The sequence below is a fragment of the Oreochromis aureus genome, linkage group 9, assembly GCF_013358895.1.
Source record: "Oreochromis aureus strain Israel breed Guangdong linkage group 9, ZZ_aureus, whole genome shotgun sequence".
Taxonomy (NCBI): domain Eukaryota; kingdom Metazoa; phylum Chordata; class Actinopteri; order Cichliformes; family Cichlidae; genus Oreochromis; species Oreochromis aureus.
The window spans coordinates 711,238-738,610 of record NC_052950.1 but is presented as its reverse complement, the minus strand read 5'-3'; the positions used below and the strand labels follow the sequence as shown (position 1 = coordinate 738,610).

At 42.9% G+C, this 27,373-nt stretch overlaps 1 protein-coding gene across 1 annotated transcript in view; it reads left to right on the top strand.

Annotated features, from left to right (window-relative positions):
• reck (reversion-inducing-cysteine-rich protein with kazal motifs) overlaps positions 1-25,253 on the top strand; it is a 72,216-nt gene extending 46,963 nt beyond the window's left edge. Inside the window, exons 12-21 of the mRNA XM_031748205.2 lie at positions 1,845-1,981; positions 2,966-3,109; positions 3,189-3,377; positions 5,879-6,001; positions 6,908-7,079; positions 12,967-13,156; positions 16,049-16,259; positions 18,547-18,620; positions 20,505-20,660; positions 22,850-25,253. Coding sequence (XP_031604065.1) covers positions 1,845-1,981; positions 2,966-3,109; positions 3,189-3,377; positions 5,879-6,001; positions 6,908-7,079; positions 12,967-13,156; positions 16,049-16,259; positions 18,547-18,620; positions 20,505-20,660; positions 22,850-23,062 — 1,609 coding nt within the window. The 3' untranslated portion in view covers positions 23,063-25,253. The remainder of the gene's footprint in view (positions 1-1,844; positions 1,982-2,965; positions 3,110-3,188; positions 3,378-5,878; positions 6,002-6,907; positions 7,080-12,966; positions 13,157-16,048; positions 16,260-18,546; positions 18,621-20,504; positions 20,661-22,849) is intronic.
• The last annotated feature ends 2,120 nt before the right edge of the window (positions 25,254-27,373 follow it).

Sequence of the window (27,373 nt, the reverse complement as noted above, 5' to 3'; positions counted from 1 at the left end):
TAACATCCATGTTTTTACATTTATTTACTGGGATTCATTAAAAATCCCAATGCTTTGGATGTTGATTTGTTTATGTGTTCATCACATCTTTGTGAGTGTGAAGTTACTTTGTCCATTTCCACCTTCAGTAAACATCATCTGTACATAAGCAGAGTTTCTAAATACAGCACTAAGATGGAACGAAGAATCTGAAAGATGTCCTGTGCCTGGTAAAGATTGCTCACTGGTTTATCAGTGATGATCTCTGCAGATTATAGATATCGTGCATGAGACATGAAAGAGTTACTATATCTGGCAGCGAAGAGGGACCTTTGCAGTAAGTAGTCCAGATGGTGATCAGGATTGTCCATGATGGCTGTCCACAGCTGCTCCAAAAGTTTACAGCCAATCACAGAGCGTGCTCCCCCAGCGAAGTCCACTGCAACTAAGTGACAGAAAAGCTCCATCATTTTGCTCTAATGGTCTCACTGAATGTACAAATATGGCTATAAACTGTTCATGGCCCACAGCAGTCAGAGAACTGTCTGAATGTATGCATTCATGCCTGTAACACAGTAGTTACATATTACACAGTTTGAAATTCAAGAGATTTTCTGTACACAGAGTAGATGGACAGTAGATGTATAATGCATCATAGCTTCAGTGTACAATACAGCAGCCGGGCACTCAAGACACCTTAGATCTGTGTTGTATGTACATGTCTGAGTCTGATGGTATGGACCTCACATGTGCTACATTAAACCCTGATATGTTACCACAAGTGACTTAAATTCATCCATCATTTTCCTGCTTGCCCAGTACCTCTGCTGCCCTGATGCCCAGTACCTCTGCTACAGCAGAGAAGTCAACATCTGAATCTTCCTGGCACCTGACAGCTTATCGCACTGAGGCATTCCCAAGTGATAGAATCTCTCTTGGCTCCGCCCCGAGACCTCTTCCCAGGACATGCCTGGAAAACCTCACCTTAGAGTGAGGTATCCTAGTCAGATGCCTGAACCACCTCAAGCGCCCCCTTCTGTTTGCAGGAGTGGTGACTCTACTCCGAGTCCTGAATGACTTAACCCCTCACCCTATCGCACCTGTGCTGATCAAAGATGGCGGCTGTGTGCGTGGCGTTCCGTCAGCTGTTACCTGTTTTGTTAATAGATTAACTTTAACACTCTGCATCACAGCAGACATAACACCAGTCCGTCTGTCCTTCTCTTGGGCAGCAACTCATCCCTACCCCAGAGTGGGAACGACTCCCCCTTCTGGCCAAAAACCATGGCTTCAGTATTAAAGGCACGAAACCTGATATCTGCCACTTCAGCTTGGCTGTGAAACACCTCAGTGCAAGTTGGAGCCCACCAGCTGATGTGACAAGAAAAAAATGTTACACAGTATTGTTACTTTGTATTTTTCTTTAAACTTGTATTCATTTTATTTTATTTAGAATTCGGATTCAGTGTTACCTTGGGATATTTTTTGTCATCCATCCATTCTCTTCCACTTATCCTTACCAGGGTCGCAGGGGGCTGTAGCCTATCCCAGCCTATCCCCGACAAGCGGGGACAGGTAGCCAGACTAATGCAGGCTAACACAGAGAGACATAAAACCATTCACACTCACTCAGATTCAGTTTAAACCTGACCCCACTAACTGAATGTGTTTGGACTGTGGGAGAAAGCCAAAGGGAACCCACACAAACACGGGGAGAACATGCAAACTTCACACATATTCTAGTTTATTGACAATGTGTTTACTGACATTAGCTAAATCATTTTAAAATCTGGAACAAATAAAGTATTTTTGTCTTGTCTTACCATGTACATACCAGCTGTTCTATTTGTTTTACCTGTCTTCAGATCAGATTGCGTGGATATCCTGACCCAGTGTGGAGATACAAAACGTTTTCACGAAGGACAAACACCAGAGAGGATCTGTGAGCTCCTGTCGCCTATTGATGACCCTGAACACTGCATCCCTCTCTACAAATACCTCAGTGAGTCAGGTTACTCCAGCGTCTGTTTGCATTATAGAGAAACAGAATGGATCAGCTGTTAATGAAATACAGATGCAGTCTTGTGATTCAATGACAAAAGATTTTAAACATTTTAAAAATGAATTGAGTTTGCCACTAGAGGGCAGCAGAGCACAGATGCTCAGAAGCTGGTGGATACAGTACATCCTACAGTGCTGTTTTTAATAACATTTTAGCAAACAAGTTGCTGCTTGTAATGGTCAGTGGTATGTTAGCAGTGGTTTCAAAATGGGGCTTTCAGTGATTACAGTCACTAGTGTTTGACATTTTCTGTGTCGCTGTTTCCTGTTGGCAAGGTAATGCACTGAAAACAAGAAACTGAAAGAGTTATTATTATTATTAGTATTATTATTATTATTATTATTATTATTATTATTATTATTATTATTATTATTATTTGGCTGCACATTGGGAACATTAGCCAAGCTAATGGTGTAGTTCAGTTATTCTTAACAGAAATGATGCCTAAAAGACGACTGATACAACTGCCTGTTAGTCACACATCTGTGCCCCGAATGTTACCAGTATCCAAGATGATTGAGTCGCTTCTTTTTCTTTAATTGCCTTCTAGAGGTTAGTTTTGATGATGCGGTACAAATGTAAATAAATTCACGTGTTGCAATAAATAAGCATTTATTATACTCATGCACAGTAGAATGTGCAGTCTTTTGGCTCCTACTCCCAAATCATGGATGTTGGAGCATCCAGTTTATGAAGTTACTGAGTGATCTGATGAATAAGCTCACAACATTTAATGGAAAGACAGCTGAACCTGGCTCAGGGAGGAGCGTCCATCTCTCTCTGTACATGCTACATATTAGAATTCATAGTAGATTTACATTAGGTCTGTTTTCTCCTGATGAGACTTTTCTTTTGAAAACACGTGTTCACCTTGTTACAAACAGAAAGTATTAATGGTATTTTCCTTTCCCACACACCATTTAGCACCCAGCTCCCTAGGCACCAACACTGTTGAGGAGGTTATCCATCCATGCAATCCTAACCCCTGTCCCAGCAACCACATATGCCAGGTGAACAGGAAGGGCTGCCTCGATGAGCTAAACTGTCAGCCATACCTCTGTGTGCCCGGTAAGACAAACTACAGTCCGTTTCTGCAGCTTCACATTATTCACATTCAAGAGGCTGAAGTCTGTTTTTATGTCTTCAGGCTGCAAAATGGGTGAAGCCTCTGAGTTCTTGGTGCAACAGGATGCTCGTATCCAAGTGCCTACCCGCACTGATCCTACGGTTTGCTTCGAGGTGTGCAGCTGTGGTCCCAGTGGGCGCCTGGAGAACTGTGTGGAGATGCCCTGCATGGACACCAGCAAGCCCTGCATCGTAGGAGGACAGAGGAAGAGTAGGACTCTTACAGACATACAATTCTTATAGCATACAGTTAGTTTGTAAGCATTTGGACAATGAGGTAATTCTTTTAGTAATTTTGCTTCTGTATATGAGGAAAGAAGATTTTAAATCAAACAATCCAGATGTGATTGAAGTGCAGGCTTTCACCTTTCATTCATGGGATTTAACAAAAGTATTGCATTAACTGTAAAGTAAAATGGCCTGTGTTTGTATAGCGCTTTACTCAGTCCCTAAGGACCCCAAAGCGCTTTACACATTCAGTCATTCACCCATTCACACACACATTCACACACACTGGTGATGGCAGCTACATTGTAGCCACAGCTGCCCTGGGGTGCACTGACAGAGGTGAGGCTGCCGGACACTGGGCCCTCTGACCACCACCAGTAGGCAACGGGTGAAGTATCTTGCCCAAGGACACAACGACCGAGACTGTTGGAGCCTGGGCTTGAACCGGCAACCTTTCAATTACAAGACGAACTGCCAACTCTTGAGCCACGATCGCCCCAGTAAAGTAATTACTGCCATTTCTAATACATACCTCCCAATTTTCAGAAGCCCAACAGTAATTGTCTTGATGCATTGCTAATGCAATGCATCGTAGGTGGCTGACAGTTGGTGTCATTCCCCACCCTTCTGTTCAGTGACTGTTGTTCAACAGAGGAGGTGGCTTACAACAACATAGACGGCCTCTTTTTCTCCTCTTTTAAACCATCTGGTCCAAAATGTGAACATTGTGTCCTTGGGCAAGACACTTCACCCGTTGCCTACTGGTGGTGGTCAGATGCCCGGTGGCGCCGGCAGCCTCGCCTCTGTCAGTGCACCCCAGGGCAACTGTGGCTACAATGTAGCTTGCCATCACCAGTGTGTGAATGTGTGTGTGAATGAGTGGATGTAGTGTAAAGCGCTTTGGGGTCCTTAGGGACTAAAGTAAAGCGCTATACAATTACAGGCCATTTACCATTTACAATTAGCATCCTCGCCTTTATCTTCTAAGTGCAGATGTACAGCTGACTCTTGTCCTGTCAGAGGTGATTCTTCTATGTTCTGCCATCCATTTATGGAGCAGCTGTTTGGTTTCTCCAATGTAGAGGTCTGAGCATTCTTTGCTGCACTGCACGATCTGAATGATTCAGACCTGACATGGCATTAATTGGCTGTTTTGCCACTTTCATTTAGGCGCACACACACAGACTGGTTCAGCACCAAACGTCTCTGGCATGGTCAGCTTTTCAGCTGACCCCACACTTCTCTCGTCTCTAATCCCTGGCGACACTAAAAAGGGAAGAGAGCTCATCAGCCTTACTACCTCCACACTGACATCAGCGTCCCTGGCACTGCCCCACTCCACCACCCCTCCACTGCAGCACAGCCAAAGACCACACCCCTGCCACATCCACCCACTGCCTGACTGAGGCTGGGGCTGCATCTGTCTCATTTAAAAACAAGGACTTACATGCAAGCTTTGCATTTATAGTTTATCAAATACCACTGAGCAGCCCTTTAAAGCTAACCTTATCTTTCTTCATCTCTGAGTGAAGTCAGCCCTCATTCTTTTCTCTCCTTGTGAAAACAACACAAACAGTTTGTGTGTTTGCTGATAGAAGGGCTGCATTTGAAATGACCCGCTACTTAAAAAAGCATCAGTCATTTTATGCTTGCCTTCTCTAGGGCTAGCTACACGGCCACTTTAACCCCTGGCTTTGGCACATGTCATACTCCTGACATGTACGGGATCACTACAGGTTTTACCTTAGGCAGTAGTTGTCCTTCTCTCCTGGATCGGCTGGAGCTTTCTTTAGGCGCCTTCCCAGCTTTGACAAAAGTCCAGCTGGGATAACCACATTTACTCAGCGCCTTCTTGATGTGATGTTCTTCTGCCTCCCTTCTGTGTCTGTGGGGATGGTGTTCGCTCTGTGTTGTAGCGTCCTGATGACACCCAGTTTATGCTGCAGTGGACGATGAGAGTCAAACCTTAAATACTGATCCGTATGCTTGGGTTTCTGGTACACATCAGCTTTCAGATGTCCCCCATTACTGATGGAAATCTCACAGTCTAAAAATGTAGGGAGTAAAAGTACAAAGTTATCAGAACTACTGAAGTAAAGTACACATACCTCAAAATTCTGCTAAAGTACAGTAATGAAGTATTTGTAATTAGCTCTTTTCCACCTCTGCTTACTACTAATTAGTAGCGTTAATTGTCATTCATGTTAATGTTATTAACCTATACAAAGTTCGGTGTTGAAAGCGTTATAATGCAAACATAAGGTTAGAGTAATGCACTTCAGTCTACGTCCTGGGCACAGTGATGAGTTGGTGAGTGCTGTTGACTTATTCCAGGTGTTAGTGGTAGCACTGGGTATTACAGATACACTATTAATGTAACTGAAGTCCTGGTTATGGTTACACTGTGAAATCCGAGCGATGAATCTTGCACATTCAGTTCAGCAACTTTGTAACGTCTTTTTGGTTGATACGTGTTACCGACAGGCCATGGGACGTCTTTCAAGACCGACTGCCACAACTGTTACTGCTTCGCTGGTGAGACCGTCTGCTCCACTAAAGAGTGTCTAAGCTCTGGATACACAGATGACAGTCATCGACACTTTACTGGTTAGTGTTTCAACAGAGTTTGGACATTTCTGATGATGAACTGCTAAATCTAGTTATTGGTTTTTATATTACAGTTAGAGGTAAATGCAGGGCACTTTCCTTTTTATTTTATTAAATATAAGATATAAAAGTGTCTTTTGTTGGTTATTAAAACATGTTTGACATGTACGATGGATTATCCCCAAATTCAGTCTTGAAGGAAAGAAAAATCTCACTTGTCCAAGAATATTCCGCCCAGTAACATCCAGAGCTAAACAGGAAGCCAATGCCAACGCACAAAACTAAACAAAGGTTTAAAATACCAATTTTTTAGCTTTGAAAAGTTTGCAGTTTACAGCCTGGTAAAAGCCTCTTCATAACCTTTGTGGCCTCTGGACTATTTTGCCCCCAAAATTTCTGCACACCTGAATGAGCATCATGTGGCTTGAAGGGAAAAAAGGACAATAAAAATAAATACAATTCCTACGAACTGCCTCACTTACTGCTTGTATATTTATAAAATTACAACATTTAGTTCCATCTAAACTTCATCAGGTATATCTGGACTATATATTCCCAATAAATGTGTGATACAGTGCTTCTGGAAAGTATTGTAATGTTGTAGCCTTATGTCAACATGAATTAAATTTACTTTTCACCAAAATAATTAAAGAGATAAGGGTTTGTGATTTGACTGCTAAAATTGCATCCAGTGGGTTACAAAGCAAAGCATGGACAGAACTAAACCCCAGTATTCTGAGATGTTTGCCTCTACTTTAGAGAGCATAGTTGGTTAGAATACAACCCTAACAGGTTATTTTCCTTAAAGCGGATTGTGTTTTTTAGCTTTTCTGTTAACTCTTGGTTGTATACAAATCACGCTTCTCAGTGAAATAGTGGTTTCTGTCTCCCTCTGCTCTCCCTTAGGTCTTCCCTGCAGCTGCCAGGACCGCTTTGTTCCAGTGTGTGCCTCTAATGGGCGGACATATCCCAGTGCCTGTGTTGCTCGATGTATGGGATTCAAGGACAGTCAGTTTGTCTTTGGCCCGTGCCACCTCAGTAAACCATGTGCCAGCAAACCCTGCCAGAGAAACCAGAGGTGGGTTCAGTACATTTTACTTGCGCTCTGTCCTTTTCCTGACTAGGGATGGGAATTGATAAGAATTTAGGAATTCTGATTCCATTATCAACATCACTTATCAATTCAATTCCTTATCGAATGAAGGCAGCTGCAAACATGAAACTATGAACAAGCTATGACTGACTGTGAAAACTGACGAGTATAACAGACAACCTTACAATGAGTGAACAGAAACACACAGACTAAATACACAAAAGGGGTGATTAGGGGAAGTGAAAACACATGAGGAAACAGCTGATACACATGAACCTAATGACCCTACTGGGAAGAGAAATTAAATACAACGACAACAGCACAGTAGACTCCTCCAAAATAAAACAGGAAACATGAGACGCAGAAATGACAACAGAAGCTTGATAACAGGGAACACACAGACCTAAAACACATAACAAACTCGAAACAAAACCCCAAAACTCATGAGACAGATAATAATAATGGCAAAGCAAAACTCAACTAAATCCTAAATAAGAATAACACAGGACCTTATAATCACAACCATAACATAAAAGACTCAAAAATACAAAATAAAGCACAAAACGCTGGGTCAGAGACCCAGCCCGTGACAGGAGGTATTTCCCCTCTTTGTTGTGATCAGTGTTGGGTCATTACTCAAAAAAAATAATGTTTTACACACATTACACAGAACACTTAACGTTAAGGTAATGCAGTACCTTACATTACTTTGAAACATATTGTTTCATAATTATCATTTAACAATAACCTACAGTCCCACACACCAACACAAATTCATATCCTAAAGAGGACGCACATATTGTCAAGGCGAAAGGCAGGACTCAAACGCAGGACTCTGAAGGGTAACAATTAAAGTGGATTTATTTACAGAGTGACACCTGGTGCTTTATACAGTGGTGAAGGGGAAAGGGCTCTAGGGAATCCAGGGAATCCACGCGTCCAAAAACTCTTCACCAAGACAGTCACCCACAGGTCCAACTCGCAATCTATGCTGACGCTGACTCACGACACACTCGCTCGATGGTCCAGTCACAGTGGACTGGAGAGGTAAGGTTTGAGCTGGAGGACAACATGCATGTGCATATTGTGAGGTAACTTCAGACAGGCAGAAACAGGGTGAGCGAGAGCTATACCCTCTGCCTGGACTCAAAGGGAGGTGCAGGGGTCCGATGTCGGTCTGCCAGCTGCTTGTTCTGTTCCTTGGTTGGGAGGCATCCATAGGCAGCAACACCTGCGCAGATGATGTTGAATGTAAGGGACTGAATCCACGGTCAAAGACGATGTCCAAAGGATCCCATGGAGGCGGAAGATGTGGTTCGTGAAGAGTTGGGCTCTTTCCAGAGCTGTAGGGAGCCACTTTAGAAAAGTGATCAGCGATAGTCAAAATTACCATGTTCCTGGCAGAGGGAGGTAGACCGGTCACGAAATCCAGAGCAATGTGTGACCAAGGTCGTACGGGGGTTGGCAGAGTTTGAAGCAGGCTAACGGGGGGAGAGCTCTGTGACTTGTTTTGAGCGCAGGTAGTGCTGGCAGAAAAATACTACCTTGTGTTCTTGGGCAGCGTGGGCCGCCAGAAGAAGTGTTAAAGGAAGGAGATAGTTTGGTGAATCCCTGGATGGCAGGTGAACTTGGTCGTATCTGCCCAGTGGAGTACCTGAGGCCGGACAGAGTATGAAACATAAAGTCTCTTGGCGGGCCGGGTACAGGGTGAGGTTCCGACCACTGAGCCTCCCAAATAGCTGATTTGATCTCCCAGGTCACCGCTCCCATGATGCATGTAAGTGGGAGAATCCGGGATTCTTGGGTGTGTCTTCGGAGGTCGAGAATTGCCGGGAGAGAACGTCGGGCTTTATGTTGCTTGAACAAGGCCTGTAAGTGTTGGAAAAGTGGAAAAACAGAGCCCACGTGGCTTGTCGGGTGTTTAGCCACTTGGCGGATTGCAGATAGGCTAGGTTCTTATGATCGGTCCAGACGATGAGTTTTCTTCGAGCCAGTGCCGGCACTCCTGCAAGGCAAGCATTATGGCTAGGAGTTCCCAGGTCCCCTACTTCGTAGTTCTGTTCTGCAGGAGTAACACCAGTAAGCACAGCGGTGGAGCTTACCTTCATTGTCTTGCGAGAGCACAGCTCCCACCCCAGAGTTGGAGGTATCCTCCTCCATGATGAACTGGCGTGTTAGGTCCAGTAGTGATAGGATAGGAGCAGAGACAAAGGGTTTCTTGAGTTGGTTAAAGGCAGTCTGAGCTAACTGGTTCCACTGAAACAATACAGTGGGAGAAATCAAGTGAGCAAGAGGCAAGGCAATTCTTCTAATGTCCCGGATGTAACAGTTGTAGAAATGAGCGAATCCTACGAAGGGTTGGAGTTGTTTTCAATTAGAAGGCTTGGGCCAGTCAACTACTGCTTGAACTGTAACCGGATCAGGCTTGAGATTCCCCTGCTCAATGATGTAATCCAGGAAAGAGACAGTTTTCACATGGAATTCACAATTCTTCCCTTTTACAAACAATTTGTTCTCCAACCCGAAATGGCATCACCAAGTACTCAAAGCAGTTCATGTGACAATCATCTCCTCACCCAGTCATGTAATCATTCCTCCAATCAATATTGGGGTCGTGTTGCTGGAGCCAGGGATAACCTAAAACGAGCAGAGTGAGAGGAGTCTTGAACACGTAAAAACTGATCAGTTCAGAGTGGTTGCCAGGGAGGGTGAGAGCGACCGGTTCAGTTACGTGAGTGATATCTGGCAGGTGTTGGCCATTTAGAAAAGTGACTTATAGTACAGGGAGCAGTGCTTCTATGCGGATGTGTGATTGTGTGCTAGGAAGGCATTAATGAAACTGAAACTGTGAGTGATGTCTCAATGGTGATTTTAGCTGGAATCATGAGGCGCCGAGGAGAATGAGAGCCACACCAGTACCCCTTCCACTACTGGTGGGCACGACCTTTGGGCCACACAGGCCAGACATAAGTGCGTTGGTCAAAGGCAGGAACCCGGAAAGGAGTACCGCCCAGGGGGAGAGGAGTGAGGAGGAGATGGAGAGAGAGAAAGAGACACACAAACACCAAAACAACAACAAGCGTTGACAGGACACCAGTTATGTTCATAATCATGTTGTATTTTTCTCCTCCAGCACACAAACTGATGATAGCACAAGTACAAGTGGAAGCGTTATCAATAGGCAAGCAGACTAACAAGACTGTATAGTAGGGATTAGGATTCCAGTTTATTTATATGGCTCTGTCCCAGAACCTCCTGATATCAGCTTGGCTATCAGCAGATATGTGTCTGATCGAAGCTAATAATCAAATTATGAGCAAATAACTTTATAATTATTATTGATACATCAATTTTAAAACTGTATCTTTGTTTATTTTGTTACTAATACAAGATCAGAATGTTTAAAATCAAATTCTGTATTTGTGAAGCATCTGTAAAAGATGCTGAGACCAACAAGAGCTGCAAAACAGCATTGATTGTGATACGTCAGCTCATATCTCAGTTTGATTTGGTTCACATTGTGTTGGTGCAACAATGGTGTAATAAAATGTTAAACGAACACACACACACACACACACACACACACAGGGAGCTCTAAAGCTTTTTGCTTTCTCAGAGCAAACAATGCAGTGAGAGATCCACCTCAGGTGTGTGTAACACATGATTCGCCCAGCCTTGAAGACTTTTCAGTTGCTATGGTAATAGAGCAAGGTTCTGTGTGTTCAGAAGAAAGAGGTTTGCTCCTGTTCATTTGCTCTTTTTATTGCAGCTTTGGAAATTGCATACACATAGTTCCTTAAAGAACAGAATAGAGTTATATACATGCAGGATTTGTCTTCCTTCTGATTTTTTGTATACATTTGACTTGGTGGTCACACTAGCACAAGCACATTTTAAATGATTATTTCATTTATTAAGGGAAAAGAGTTATCCAGGCTAATCTGCCCATATGTGAAAAAGAAATTGCCCAAATAAAAAAAAATGACCCAGGAGACATATGAATTTGAAAATAATAAAAATATTAGGTAACACAAACTGAAGTGCTAGTAGTATTTAAACAACAACAACATCTTTGAGATGATGTTCGCAGCTGCTGATAACCATGCTGAAGAGAGACTTCAGCCATTTGAGAGGTGCACCTGGCTCTTTACAGGACAAACTCGTCCATACATCTGTGCTTAATTCTAGTAAAACAAGAAGTAAAGACCATTAGAAAAGACTGTTACTGTAAACTGCAGTTACCACTCGCAACACTCCGCGTGCTTGTCATTAGCTTTTATTGGTGTTGAGTCTTAGTCCAGACAGCCTTCCAGCCGTCTCCACACACTGCTTCCTCCTGGAACAGCTGCCACTCAAGAAGGGAGAGCGTAATCACTTGATGAGCTGCAGCTGGCGTTTGTGTGTGTGTGTAACAATTAAAAAGTAACCCCCCCCCCTCGCCCCCTGCGGGCAGTCTATCCTTCAAGCTTGGGTCCTCTACCAATGGCCTGGGAGCTTGAGGGTCCTGCGCAGTATCTCAGCTGTTTCTAGGACTGCGCTCTTCTGGACAGAGATCTCTGGGGTATCGCTACATCGATCACTACGGCCGTCTTCTTCTGCTTGTCTGTCACCACTATGTCCGGTTGGTTAGCCACCACCAGTTTGTCCGTCTGTCCCACAGGATCTTAGCTCGGTCATTCTCAACCAGATAGATAGATAATTATTTATATGGTCCAAGCCACAGATTAACTACCTAACGTTAGGTGAAACAGGTTTAATATTCAGAATTAACGCTAATCTTAATTTGAGAAACAAAAACAGGACACAGTGTAGGTTTAGTATCGAATTTCACTCATTAGCTAACAAAACTCAATGGTTTTTGTTTAGCAGCATCATCCTGAGAAGTTTGTGTGACAGGTAAGCTAATATAAACATTAATGCACAGACATTAACATAAACAAGATATCAATGCAATGCACTAACTTAAGCCATTCAGAGTTGATGTCACAGCTACAGGGGGCTGTAGTGGAAGGCACGCTATGCTTTGCACATTCTGCATTTAACTTTGTTTTCTGTGAAATACTTTCACAGTTTTTTAAATCTCTTGTTTCCATTGTCTTCTGTCCTCCTGTTTTGTGTTCTTCTTTGTTAGTATTGAGTGCGGTATTGGCAGACTATGTAGGAGTTACAAAAATGCATTTACACGGTGTTAGTATATGATGCGTCAACAAGTTTTTACATTCTATTCCAACGTCATAATCAAGGATTTCGGTCTGTCTTTACTTGGCCACTCCAAAACCTTCATTGTGGTTTGTTATTTTTGCCCATTTAGGTGGAGTTTCAGATTATTGCCTGAAACTCCTGCTGCTAACCCAGGTGAGCTTGAGCTTTAGAGTTCTGTGAAAGGACATGGTGGTGCCAGCATGCTGACCCAGCATTGTTTATTGTAATCGTCCAGTCGCCCAAACATCATGTGCTTGATGTCAGTCTGAGTCTGGAGACATCCATGTGTCAGTATTAGGTCACGCTTACGGCCCCACCTAACCTAGCAGCAACATGAAATCACCAATAGATGATAATTGTTATCTAATCAAGATGAAGTGGTAATTAATGGTTCCACGCTTGATATACAGCAGTGTGACACATGTTTAGATGGCATTTTCAACCACATGACTCTGAACGCCCAAGCTATGGCTCGGCTCAACCGCGGCACGTCCAGCGGTGCATCCAGGGTGGAAGGGCCTTTCATTGCTTGCAGCTTTAATCTAATTCTATTTATTTTGATGACCTGTAACATATAGGTGTGGCAAATATGTAACAGACTAAGAAATCAGGGGCACTCAAGGGTCAAATACTTTTTCATGGTACTATATGTTTGTGTGTGTTTTGGCAGGTGCATCCCAAAGTATCGCGTGTGTCTGAGTGACGTGTCAGACTGTCCCCAGTATGAGTGCATCGGGCACGCTGCAACCTGCGATAAGAACAGCGAAGACCCGGCCTGCGACACTGAGGGCATGGACCACCGCAGCCTGTGCCATTTGCACCAGGCTGGGAAAACCTTGGCCTACATGGGCCGCTGCCAGGTATGTTCCACAGAAAGGGTCAGACAGAAGGTTTCTGAGCAGGTCAGTCTCAGAGCACTGGGGTGTTTGTAAACCACAAACAGGGCATTGAAACGTAGAACCGTCTCTCTGTTTGGATTCAGGAGACAGACACTATCTCTACTTTTAAGATTAGGTTTAAAACTTTACTTTTTGATAAAGCATATAGTTAGGGCTGGATCAGGTGACCCTGAATCCTCCACTTAGTGCATCATGGGAAGCCCCCAGCAGCCTAGGCCTCCTGCAGCCAAACTGTTTGGTTTTCACTTGCATTTAATCAATGGCGGTCCTAGCCTGTTTGGCGCCCTGGGCGAACACTCCCACTGTTGTCGGAACCATAATGAATTTCGCACCTCGCAAACGGAGGGCGCCCTTGCTCCCAGCAAATGGGCGATAGAAAACCAATCGGTGCCTATGCCATCTCCAAAATGTGCTGGCTGATGTCGGGGCAGCATGAGTACGAGCAACTTTTTTTTTTTTTTTTTTGCCGATGCCCGTGATGGCGCCCCCACCACGATGCCACCCTGGGCAGCCGCCCCTGTCGCCCGTATCAAAAACCGCTACTGCATTTAATCATTAGTTATGAATAATTTCTGGCACTCTTCAACAGTGTGTCTTTTGTCCTCTGCACTTTCATAAAGACACCGACTGTAATGACACATATTCCTCACTGCTGTGTAATCCATTATTGTAAATTTAAATGTTAAGACAAAATGATCGGAGAAAAGAGGGGTTTTAGGGAATGCTGTCAAATACAGTACAATACAATTTTATTTATATAGCACATTTAAAACCAAAGGTACACCAAAGTGCTTCACAATAATGCAATAAGTCATTGTTATAAAACATTCAGTACAAAAACAATCACTAGTACTAATACTAACAGATGGGAAGCACTAATTAAACCAGGAGTGTGGGCTAGATAAAATAGATATCGGGCCTCAGTTCAGAGATCGGGTCAATTCATAAATATAAAATATTATCTAGGAGAATCAGCAATAATGCAGTACAAAGGTTAAAATAGATGAGATATGGGCACTAGCTAGTGGGGAATGCCAAATTAAAATAGGTACGAAATGTTCAGATCATGTCTATGCCATTTCAAAGAAGCCAATTGAGTCTAATAATTGATGTTAAGGCTGTCATTCTTAGTATGTACATGGATGTTAAAATCACCCACAACCATTACTGTATTTGAGCTGAGCACTAAATCAAATAAAAGTCTGAGAAAACAGATCACACTCTTGAGTAAATGGATGATAGTTGATCACAAATAAAACTGGTGTTTGAGTTTTCCAGCTACAGTCAAGCCCATAATTATTCATACCCCTGGCATTCATCTGACCATAACACAGAAGACCAGAAGTCTTCTTCTTTGTCCAGATGAGCATTTGCAAAGGCCAAGCAAGCTTTTGTGTGCCTTATCTGGAGAAGTGACGTCCTCCTTGGTCTGCATCCATGGAACCCAGCAGTGTGCAGTGTCCGTTGGACTGTCTGCCTTGAGACATTGCCACCAGCAGATAACAGATTCACCACGATGGCCTTGGTGGTGATCCTTGGATTCTTTTTCACCTCTCTTACTGTCCTCCTGGCCAGCACAGGTTTCACTTTGGGCTTCCGACCACATCCTCTGAGATTTTCCACAGTGCGGAGCATCTTGTATTTTTTAAATAATACTTTGCAGTTTAGCCATTGGAACTTGAAAACATTTAGATATGGGCTTGTAGCTCTTTCCTGACTTGTGAGCAGCCACAATGCACAGCCGCAGGTCCTCACTGAGCTCCTTTGTCTTCTTAGCCATGACTGTCCACAAACCAACTGCAGAGAGCTGCTGTTTTTCACCTGCTGGGTTGATTAAAACAGCTGTTCCCAGTTAATCAGGGTAATTAGGATGCTTTAGAACAGCTTGGACTATTTGGAATGGTATGGAACTTTGGATTTTCCCAGAGACTGTGACAGTTTGTAAAGGGTATGAATAATTCTGGACATGATACTTTTTGCTCAAATGTAAATAAAAGCTGAGAAATGTTTTTTTTCCACAATAATGCCTCTTGTACATCATCTTATTATCTTTTGGGAGACACCTGTGTCATTTCCAGTCAATTGCTGGTTGAATAAAAGTAACTTTAAGTCAAAATTTGCCAGGGGTATGAATAATTATGGGCTTGACTGTAGGATGGAAACTCTGAGAATCTCTGAGTGAGAGGCAGATGGATGATGGATAACAGCAAATGAAACTTCTCCTTCAAGTTTTACAGCTAGAGTGGACAAGGCTGAGCATCAGGCTTTCAAATGATTTAAAACTCTGTCTGGGTCTTTGGTTGATTAATAGGCTGAGGTGGAAGATTGCTGCCACACCCGCTCCTCGGCCTGTGCTTCGACTGTTCTGACAGTTGTTATGATTCGGGGTGTTGATTCATTTAAACTAACATAATCATCCTGCTGCAACCAGGTTTCTGTAAGGCAGAGTAAATCGATTTGTTGATCAATTATTAAGTCATGTACTAACAGAGACTTGGAGGAGAGAGACCTAATATTTAATAATCCACATTGGTTCAGAGTGAATACTACTATAATACTACTCTAGTCTTTTTTACTCAAGAAATATCAAGATAACTAAAAGAAGTTTAGATATTTTATTGTTGTTTTTTTTAATTTGCAAAATCTTCTTGTTGAGTGATCGAAGACGACTCACAGTTTTGTCCATTTGAAAACACAACAAAGGTACATTTTAGTTTTGTCTAGTGCTTTTTATCAGACCAACAGTACATTAAACATAACTTTTGGTTGTATGTATGTATGTATAGTACAAAAAGAACACAATCAAATACACTTCCCATGGTGTAAATAGTGCTTGGTGTGTCCTGTCCTCAGGAAGCCTGCAGAAAGCCAAAACAAGTCTGTGGCCATAATGGCGAAACCTACAACACGGTGTGTGGCGCCTATTCTGACCGTGTCGCTGTGGACTATGAGGCCCCCTGCCGAGCTGTGGGAGCTGTCTCTGACGTGGCCCCCGACTCAGCCTGCAGTTTGGTTTCGTGTCCATCTCTGTCCACTCCAGGCTGCCACCCTGTCACTCCACCCGGTGAGTGGAGCAGCACCATACATGAAAAGGTTAACTGTGGTCAGCCAACAGGTAAAATTACACTTTGTGCATGACATTTATGTAGCGTCATGGGCAGTACAGTGGTAGAGTGGTTAGGACTGGTTGCTGGTGGGGGCTTTTCTGTGTGGAGAGCGCATGTTCACCCTGTGCCTGCATGATGACTCCAGCTCCCTCAGGCCAGGACACAGGGCCGTGCAGAGACGTTTATAGGGGTGGGTGGTCAAAGCTAAAAAGGGGCACATTGAACCAGGCTGAATAACAACAACACACATTCATCAAGAATCTAATATGGGATCGCATCATACTATATCACTGTTGTGAGGCAAAGCAAACGTAGCCTATGTTTTACCTGATGGGTACAATGTTGCTGTTGAGGGGTTGCTGCTGCTCCTGCTGCTGATAGTGCTGGAGGGCAGGGCTGTGCTGATCTGAGACTGTAGACATTAAAAAGTCCATAGGAGAGATGGTAGCTGATTAAACAAGTGTCATGAGATAATAACAAAATGCAAAGATTGGTGACAGAGCTTGGAACCATAAGGCAACAAAAACTGAGAAATAAACTAGACCCTGCCTGTGAATCACTTTTTGCCTCTCTCCTCCTTCCATCCCTCATCTCATCTATCACTCTCCCTTGCTGTCCATCTGAGAACAAGGCACAACTTGCTATTGCGATAAACTATTATTTAATTATCCACACTTAACAACTCTTACACTTAATCTATAATAAAATGATGACAGAAAAATGTTATAGAAGCAAAACATTTCAGTTGTGCTTATTATTATTTTTATACTGGAATACCTCTCCAACAACTGGTACATGTTAATGTTACCTGTGCTCTTTGTAATCCAGCTGCTGAGGGATCCACTGCCTTTAGTAACCTCACACAGCTCCTACTGTTTCCTCCTCATGTCCTTACCAGCCATGTCTGGACAATGTTATATTATGAGTAATAATTTAAAAGATCCATATACATAAAACACACACATGCACACGCAGTGACATTTTAGACCTTCTTCAGAATACTGTATATACTGTGGGCACGTTTCCATCATGGTGCTGATCCAGAATCCTTCCCTTATTATTTATTACTAGAGCTACAATAATAAAGCAATGAGGGAAAAAAAATAATAAATTTATAATAATGCGTTTATGATGATTCCATTTGTTTCACTATCCACTCTGAGCAGGCAGAAAGCTTATTACATTTTTAAACTGTAGAGATACAATAATTTTGCTGCTGTAAAATCAGCATTTTGTCTTATTTAAAATATAAATCTAAATATAATCTGTTTCTTAATGTATGTTCTTTAAAATACAGCGTGTTTTTTAAATATTATAATTATAATAATCCATTATTATGTGGACATGCATATTAGATCGTTTTAAGTGAAATATAATCCCTCCAGAAAGGCAGGAAAAGCCCTGTAACTTACTTTAAAACTAAATATGTTCCCTAACACGGTGACAGAGCTACAGACCCATGACAGCCTTACCCAGTGAGCCAGCAGCTATGACCAGCACTACATGTGCAGTTAATAAAAGGACAGGTAATGTTTGTCGCGCTGTTGCACACACAGCACGCTCATTTGTTTCAGTTCGTCAGTTGCCACAAGACAGCTTACCAACGTGTACGTGATAAGCTAATACTCCTGTGTGCTGTAGACTACAGTGTGCGCTGTACACCTACTTACTGGTTTTGTCGCATCAGTCTGTGTCTCTGAGGTAATTTGTGTTTCTCCTACAGCTCCGGACCGCAAAAAATGCGCGTGCTCTTTGTGAGCTCATTCCCGGCTCGTAACCAGCGCGTTCTGCCGTCAAGGGCGATCATTGGTTAATGGTGATCATGTGACTGATGCAAGCCAGATCCTTTTATTTAGCAAAAATGTGATTAATAGTTAAATATTATTGTTGAGGGGCACAGACAGGACTCCACACGCACACACACATTTAAAAAAAATAATTAAAAATTTTAAAAAAAATTGCCTCAACAAAAGGGCACTTTGGGCACCCATCAGGAAAGGGGCGGGTGCTCAAGCCCCTTCCGCCCCCCCCCCCCTCTGCACGTGCCTGCCAGGACATGCATTTTAGGTTAACTGGTGATTCTAAGTTGACCGTGGATGTGAGGTAAAATGCTTAAAGTGAAATGTATGAATGTTTTAAAAGAAATGTCTGAAATACTTTTAACTGTCAGTACAAGTAGGATAGTGTCACATAAATGTAAAGACATTACATTTTATTATAATGTGTTCTCTGAACTTTATCCAGGAGCCTGTTGTCCCATATGTGCCAGCATCCTGCAGATCCTTTGGAGCAAAGAGCGGATGAACACGTTCTCAAAGGTATGGACGGTTCACAGCTGTTTGTTTGTTTAGGTAACAAAGCCACTGTCCAGTATGATATGCTTATGAATCATTTATGCTGATGACAAAGTAAATAGAAAGCAGTCCTGCAAATTAATATCAGCTGGTTCAGTCCCAACTGATGGCCTATAAAACGCTGTAAAACATTACCGAGGTGTACACAAGAAACATTTCATGAGAGGTAAAACCGTGAGCTCTCTCAAGATATTCACATCCTTGTTTTTCAAAACACACTGAAAGCACTGGTTAGAGAAGAACTGCTGAAGGTTACAGTGAGCACTGTTGGGACCATAATCCCAAAGTAGAAAAACATCATTTCACCATAAACTGGCTACAACCAGGTGCTGCCCTTAAGATTTCAGGTAGAAGAGTAAAACGAATGATCAAACGGGTTGTGCAAGAGCCAAGGACGACTTGTGGAGAGCTACAGACAGACCTGGAATCAGCAGGTACAACTGTTTCAAAGAAAACAATAAGCAATGCACTCAACCGCCTGTATGCACACTCACCATGCAAGACTCCACTGTTTAAGAAAAAGTATGTTGAGGTTTAAAGTTTGATGAAGTTTGCCTGTGAAATACTGGGAGAATATGGTCTGGTCAGATGAGCCCAAGATTGAACTTTTTGGATGCCACAATACACACCATGTTTGGAGGGAAAAGGTACTGCATATCGCCCCAGAAACACCATACCTACACTGAAATTTGGTGCTGGGAGCATCATAGTGCTGGGCTGTTTTCTCTGCTTACACCACTGGCATGCTTCATTAATTGAAAGAAGGATGAATGGAAAAATGTACCAACACATTCTTGATAAAAATTAGCTGCCATCGACAAAGATGATGAAGATGAAAAGAGGGTCGTTACTGCAGCAAGACAATGATCCCAAACAAACAGCCAAAGAAACTCAGTTGGTTTCAGAGAAAGAAGCTAAAGCTGCTGAAAGGGCCCAGCCAATCACCTGACCTGAATCTAAGAGTTCTTGGGAAAAGAGAGACTGTTGCATGTTGAGAACATCTGCTTTGCAAGCTGATTGTGCAGCTTGGTACACTGGAACAGTCACCACCTGCTCCACACAGTCTCTTGTGTTATAAAGTGCTTCATGAACCTGAACATTACGGCTAACAGCTGTAGATTTTCCTGTTTCAGTGAAGCTAGCCAAACAACAAAGAACCACTTACTGTTTAACAGACAGTGACAGTGGACAGGTTACCAACATAGGACTCATAGTCGCAGCCGGGGGAGGCGCAAAAGTGACCCCCTCAGTAGTTGGCTAACATAAACTGATGTATCGACCCACGCAACCAATCTGGTGACATCACGCTCTGTACTGACACAACATGGTGCTGAACATGTTCTGTAACCTTTAACTTTAAGCACAGAGTGAAGTCTGTTTGTTTTTCATGTAAATGAACTAGTGCTGTCAGCATTAATCTCATTAAAATGGCGTTAACGCCATAATTGCATTAACGCAGCCCCCATGTGTGAGGCGCTAACGCGTCAACGAGCTAACCGCGCTAACGCGTTGACGCAGTACAGCCCCAAGCACGGGGCAATCCGCATTAACTAGCTAATGGAGATTTGCTGCGTTAATGCGGTTATGGTGTTAACGTCATTTTAACGAGATTAATGCTGACAGCACTACTAGAAATGTATTGATTTCTGTAGTAAGCTCACTGCTGTCATTATATATGTGTCAGTTAAGTATACTGTTGTAGGTAGTTACCCCCCCAAAACCCAGTGTTTTCCAGTAAAGAGAGATACTGTGGTACTGTGCTGGGAGTTTGTATTTGTTGCCCTCATTAAAGTGTCACTGACGTTGGGACAGTAACATTAATGTAACGCTGTCTGTCACTGCATGCAGCTGAACAAGAAGCAGCCAGTGACGGTCCACGATGTCCTTCAGATCCTGCGGCCTCACATCTCAGTGCCACAGTGTGATGTTTTCGGCTACCTGAGTATTGACCACCTGCTGGTGGTCATCATCGCCCCAGTGGACCAGCAGCCAACACCTCTGCAGGTAACAAACACCATCATGCACACATACAAAATAATAGTTTGCTATATCTGTTGTTGTGCACATGCTTGTGTTGCTGCTCTTTACTTTTTTGAGAATGTGTGAACATCATGTTCACAGTGTTTGCAGTGAAAGGTTATATTTTAGCTGTGTGACGTTCCCCTGAATGAATGAATGGCATGGCATATTTGTGTGCGTTGCTGTCACATGATCTTTTAATCACGTGTCCTGTTTGACAGTCGTGACGAGCACAGTCGTGGTCTCAACGCTTTGTTGTGCCCAAGAAGAGCAGTGTCGGCTCTCTGTGGGCTTTATTGGATTTATTTATGTTATATTGTAACTGTGTGGATATTATGCTGCAGTGGACGGGGTGAAGGCTGAGGTGGGGGGAGAGTTGGAGATGAACCAAACAGACAGGTCAGGTTTCCAACTGCTGCATCTGCAACAAAACACCGTACAGACGAAACAAAGGGACATATAATGCTGTGAGTGTGGGAGAGAGAACGTGAGCGTTTTTCATGAAACGTATTTGAAAATGATGCAGAGGTGGAAAGACCCAGGAGCCCCGGCTGCTCCTCAAGACTGCAGAAGACCCGAGGCCACACACTGCAATTACATCAATGTGCCAAAGGGACCAGTGAGCCCCAGACCCAGGCCTGGCCACATACACACACACACACTTCCACATCCACCCACCCTCTGGGGTGTGAATGGAGAGGCACCCCCAGAGCCAACCCCAGCCTCAGACAGGGTGCTGGGAATGAGGGTGTAGAAAACCCTCGTGCTCCCCTCCTTGACTGTCTGTGGCCTGTTGGGTGCATGTGTTGCTGTACACAGCCAGAAAAGCCACGCAAACGGGCCTACCAACTGTGGCAGCCCCCCCTCCCCCCGTTTCAGAGTGATGTGTTGTCAGTGAAGCAGGGGGAGGAGGAGGCCTGGGATGATTGGGACTGGCTGGTAGAGGTCACATGATGACCTAGAGCCTTAGCAGAGAATCAGAGAAGGTGGTGTTGTTTTGCGTTGTCATGTTGGCCTCACCTGTTCTACAGGTGACTGATTCCAGGTGTACTTTATCTGATTTGGATATGTAGTATGAATTTGACCTACATAGAAAATCACTGATATCTTTTGGCTCCACAGTTGGTTGGTGTGTGCAGCTACAGACGCTTTTGACTTGATATATGTGAACATATCTAAAGACATCCTGGGAGGAAACTGTCACAGCACATGTGACTCCTACAGCTGACTGAGAACACACTGATCCACCCTACACTGGCACTAACAACAAAATGCACATGCAGATGTGTACTCCATCTGTTATTGTCACCCCACCATGACCCTGACCGCTGTGGAGTCTCTGCAGGTGAACATCTTAGGTCCAATCTTCTGAACAGCTCATCTTACATAAGACAAAAGGGAAGAAGCCTGCATCTCTTCTTCACCTTGGATTGTAAATGGCTGCCTTCTGTGGAACCAGCTCCCAGTTTGGACTGGGGAGACAGACCCCCTCTCTGCTTGGTCATGAAGCATATAGTTAGGCCTGGATAGTTGAGGTTCAGTAGGATTAGGCCTCCCCATGCAGTATTTCTACTTAAGTCACCTTTTTCACTTGCTGTGTGTTTATGAACCACACTGCATTTAACTGTTGTTATTACTGTCCGGCTTTTTTACATAGTGGGTCTTTTATCCCATCTTCCTCCCAGCAGCCACAGCAGTCAGCTTTCCCTGGGATCTGCTGCTAAAAAGCACTTGTAATAATAATAATAATGTCATAATGTATACTTTGGTAATTAGTAAATTCCTCTCTGCATTTAACCCTTTCACTCAGTGAAGCAGTGGACAGGGACCAATCCAACGCACGGGGAGCAGTGTGTAGGGACAGTACCCTGCTCAGGGGTACCTCAGGGTAGCTGTTCAGTGGATTCGAACCCCTGAAAAAGGCAGAATCCCATGTAAAATTAGGGCAACAAACTGTATTGTCATTACTGAAAATAACCGTATTTTTAAGAGAAAGTTATTTTCTGGTATTTTCTGGTATTATTTTGGTGCCCCAGCTGCCGGAATATTACTGGTTTTTAGGAATTTTTTTTTTACAGTGTATCCCTTGCTCACAGTTGTTTGATTGTTTTTCCTTACAGTATAAGCACCTTGTGGTGACTGTTGTTGTGTATAAATAATGTTGTGTTTTGCAGATTGAAGCCTGCAGTAAAGAGGCTGAGAAAATTGACTCCCTCATCAACTATGCCAGCCCCACTCTGGTGTCCCACGTTCCTCTGTCTGCCTTCCTCACCACTGAAATCAAGACATCTTCCATCCGCTCCTCAGGGAGCACGCCATCGTCACCTCTGGCACCCGCACTGTGTTTCCTCCTGGGTCTCCTTGTTACACCGGCTCCAGTGCTCTAAGCGCCAGCCTCTGTGACTCCCAGTGTGCCAAAGTCAGGATGGCGGGCGTGTTCTGGCAGCAATGAACAGACGATCATGATGACAATCATTCCTATTGACTGACCTGCGTTTCAAACAATCAGGGTGGTTCGAAGCTTTTGTATCAGCTGTGTTTAGTGACTAGTTACTCACTGGATTTCCCAGCCAGTGTGTGTGTGTGTGTGTGTGTGTGTGTGTGTGTGTGTGTGTGTGTGTGTGTGTGATAATCACTGTTTATCCATCTGTCCCAGGAGCACCAGGAGGGGGCGCTGATGTGCATGTTTGATTCAAGACTGGACAAACTATCCTTGTTAAGACACACACACACACACATCATCTTTGGTGTCACTACATCCAGGTATCTGTGTACATTGTAAACATACATTGGAACATATGTAATGAAGGGCACACATTTAAAGCCTGTGGTACATGACAGTGTGCTGCATGTGGACCTGGCGATTGAACCTCTAACCTCAGCAGTATTATTGCTCAAACTGAGCCCAACTAATCCAAACACAGTTTGAAGGACTGGCTAAACAAAGTCTCCAAAGTCAACTTTTGCAGGATTTTTAGTCCGTGCCATCGACCCAGCTTCTGTGAAACAAGCTCCCAGTTTAGACGGGGGAGACAGACATCCAGGTACTGGTCTAGTTCACGTAGCAGTGATCTAAAACCTCGGCCAGTTTCACCTGATCATATAAAGCTTTTGTCCAAACAAACCTGGTAACACTATACTTGAAGTGGTGCTCATAAAATATCATTAATATAATTTATTATAAGGTAGAGAACCTACAGTAACACAGAGAAAGCACCTGCTGACAGTGGAAAGGAAAAACCCCTTTTTAACAGGAAGAAGCAGGGAGGCCATCTGCATTGGTTAAATAAATAATAAATATAAATAATATAAACAGTCAGATGTAGAATAACTTGACGACCTTGGATTTTTGAGCACCAGCTTTGGTCCCCACATAATGACATGAAGATAATGATAATGTCTTCGTTGCACGCCATTGGCTGCATTTCCTGCGGGGGCTACACAAGCCCGGGCCACTCCTGCCTGCCCCCCTGCAACATGGTTGCCTGCTCACCCACTGAGCTAAACTGGCGCCCCAGCATAATTATTAAAAATAAATATTGTTTGTTTTTAATGCCTTTTTCTGGTATTAGAACATGTAATAATGAGTTTAATGCTGTCAGTTAAACTGACGTATTTTATGAGCGTCACTTCTAACAAAGTGCTCCCTTGACATTCCTCAAACTCACTGAGAATCAACAATGAACCTTAAAGCAGCAGAAAGCAAAAGGGAAGTTTTCTGCTTGAAGCAATAAGCCATTCACTAACAGAAAGGACAATCAGTTGCTACCCACAATCCACTGTGGGCAGATTTTCCACAGTATGCCTTTAATGTCTTATATGAAGTATTAATAAAAATGCAATATAAAAAATGTCTCTATATTTGATATGTATCTGTCTGATTTTGTGCCATGTTTCTGAAACAAATAGTTGCTATATGTTGCATGATGATAATTATAAAATGTGTTTACTCCAGAACATAATATAATATGTGTTTCCCATCTCTATGTGTTTATTTGCCTGAATAGCACAATGTGTCTCTATATCTAACAGTATTACTGTGCTAGGCAGCTCTATAGCAGGGAACCCATCCATCTGTTATTATTATTAGCATTACTATTATTATTACCTTTAAAGTGTTTTTTTCTCTCACTGAGCCTGGGCTGCTTTTTTATGGTGAAAGTGTTTAATTTCAGTTTACAGTAAAAAAAAATAACAAAAAAGTTCTAACTAAGCTGCAACAGTTCAACCTTTTGGAAGTACTCGTATTCACTTTGTTGACTTACATGATGCTTCTCTTCTTTAACATGAGGCCTGTTGTCTTGATGTTTAGCTCTATATTTTTATTTTTGTAGATTTGCTTTATATGCATCTGTTTTCTACATGAGTTTCAGTTTAATTGTTTATGTTCTACTGTCCTCTCTTTGCTAATCTGTTTGAAACATGCAGTCTTTTTAAGGACCACGCCTTCAAGGATGCTGGGTTCTCATTGGCCGAGGAGAAGTGTCTGTACTTTGTAATCATTCAGTGTCCGGAACACCGAATTTAAAGAAAGCACATGAAGAAATAAAAAAAATAAAATTGTTTGGACAAATCGAAGCTTTTGGCTTTTTACTGTAACAGCTTTGTTTAAAAGAATCTGTATGTTTTAGATGAAGAGAGGGCATAATGGTTCCTCTTTAAATCACAGCTGGCATGATTGATTTAAAATACCCTAAACAAATGGAGTCTGGGGACGCTGCTACTCCTCTGTATAGAAATAAAAAAATGCACATAGAAACATTACTTTATTTTTAGCAACCTGTACCTAATAATAAATATTAAAAAAAAACATAGTTTGTCTTTTTAGGGTAAGGTAACTCTTAAGGCTTTAGCTTAATTACCCGTGAGGGTTATCAGTTAGCTAGTTAATGTTAACTTTAGCTAGATAAACCAGCTAATATCTTTGTTAGCTAATTTGTCAAGTCTTGAGTTTAAAACTCAGTTAAATGACCTTTTTGTTGTTCTAGTTCACTCATATAAAACCTGCAGAATATTCTTAAATGTATATTTGATGACTGCATACATGATATATGAGCATAGTATGTAAAGATTAAAAAAGGCTAATGCTAGGAGAATGCTAAAAGGTTTTTTTTTAAGCTTTCTTCAAACGGGCAGACAATATTTTTAATTCATTGTAGGATAAAGACAGTCATCTTCATTGTTACTACATTTTATTCAGAAAGGAAATGAGATGGTAATTTTTATAGTGTAACATGTTCTGAGAGGCTAGGTTATTTACTCTGGGCAGCTAGTTAACTAGGTTTGCTGGGTAAATAGTTAGCTGCTGCGTTGTGAGATGAATGTTTATGTGCCATGTTCAAGTTAAAATTCTGTTTTCTGAAGGGAAGTTAAGCTTTTAAAGTTAAGGCTTATTTTGAATGGGCTAGAGTAATCAATGTATTCAGCAGAGATGGTTTCTGTAATTAAAAAAAGGCTTGACCTCTCAGTCTCTGTTACTATACATTATTCCTTTTACCAAATTGTTGTCTTGTCTGTTTTCTTGAATGGGTTTGGCTCCAAAGATCCCGTGAATTAAAATTTGAGGAAATATGAAAGAGCAGTACCACCTCTTACAGTGAATGTGTTTGCAGAGTAGCCTGAAGGCTGGAAAGAAATAACACAACCTCTATGTCATTTGCTGCAAAAGTGATCAAATCTGCACTGACATTTCCTCTGTAAAGAGTGAACAGCACAGTGAAAGATGGGTCATTCAGATTTAACCCACCGAGATGCAGGAGTTAAGTGTTTATGTTAGATAATTACGATAATGTTGTGGAGGTATGGTACAGACGACAAAGGAGCTCTGACTTTCCTCATCATAGGTATCGTGCCTGACAAAAAGGAACACATGGAACACACGCCACAGCCCAGCTCTTCACAGATTTTCGCAGGCCCAGCCAAATGAACCTGGCGCTGACCAGCTTGACCGAAGCCAGTACACCTGGATGAGAGAGGGCATGGATAGTCGAAAACACGGCAGTGCCACTTAAGGGGAACGATAGGGCGTGGGCAACCGGTAGAAACATTGCACAACAAATGCGGACTGCTGTCCCTCACCGGCATGTCCTCCAGCACGAGGCCCATCTGCGCGGACCAAAGGGCAAGGGCGTCTGGGTCGCTGCTCTGCTCAGCGGCCATGGTGGCGTATTCGACACTGACATACACGGGAGAAACCAACATGTGGGACAGACAGTCAGCACCCTGGTTGGACTTACCAGCAATGTGCTGAATGTCCATCGTAAACTCCGAAATGGCCGCTAAATGCTCCAAGGGTCAGAAACCTTGGACATGGCGAAGGTCAAAGGCTTGTGGCCAACATAGACGGTGAAACTGGGACCCTTGAGGGAAAAAAAGAAAATGTCATGTCACGAGGTGCAGAGCCAACAACTCCCTGTCAAAAACATTGTACTTGCATTTGGTGTCTCGGAGCATATGACTGAAAAAGGCGAGCTGCTGCCAGACGCCAGAGTCCCGCTGTTACAACACGGCGCCCACTGCTACATGCGTACTCTGACAGTAGTCAACGCAATCTCCACTGACGGGAACAGCTGGGCAGCGTTGGCCAGCGCTGACTTCGCGGCAGAAAAAGCTTGGATGCGTTCTGGGGACCAGTCAACAGGATCTTAAGCCGTTTTTTTTTTTTTTTTTTTTTTTTTTTTTTTTTTTATTTAACCAGG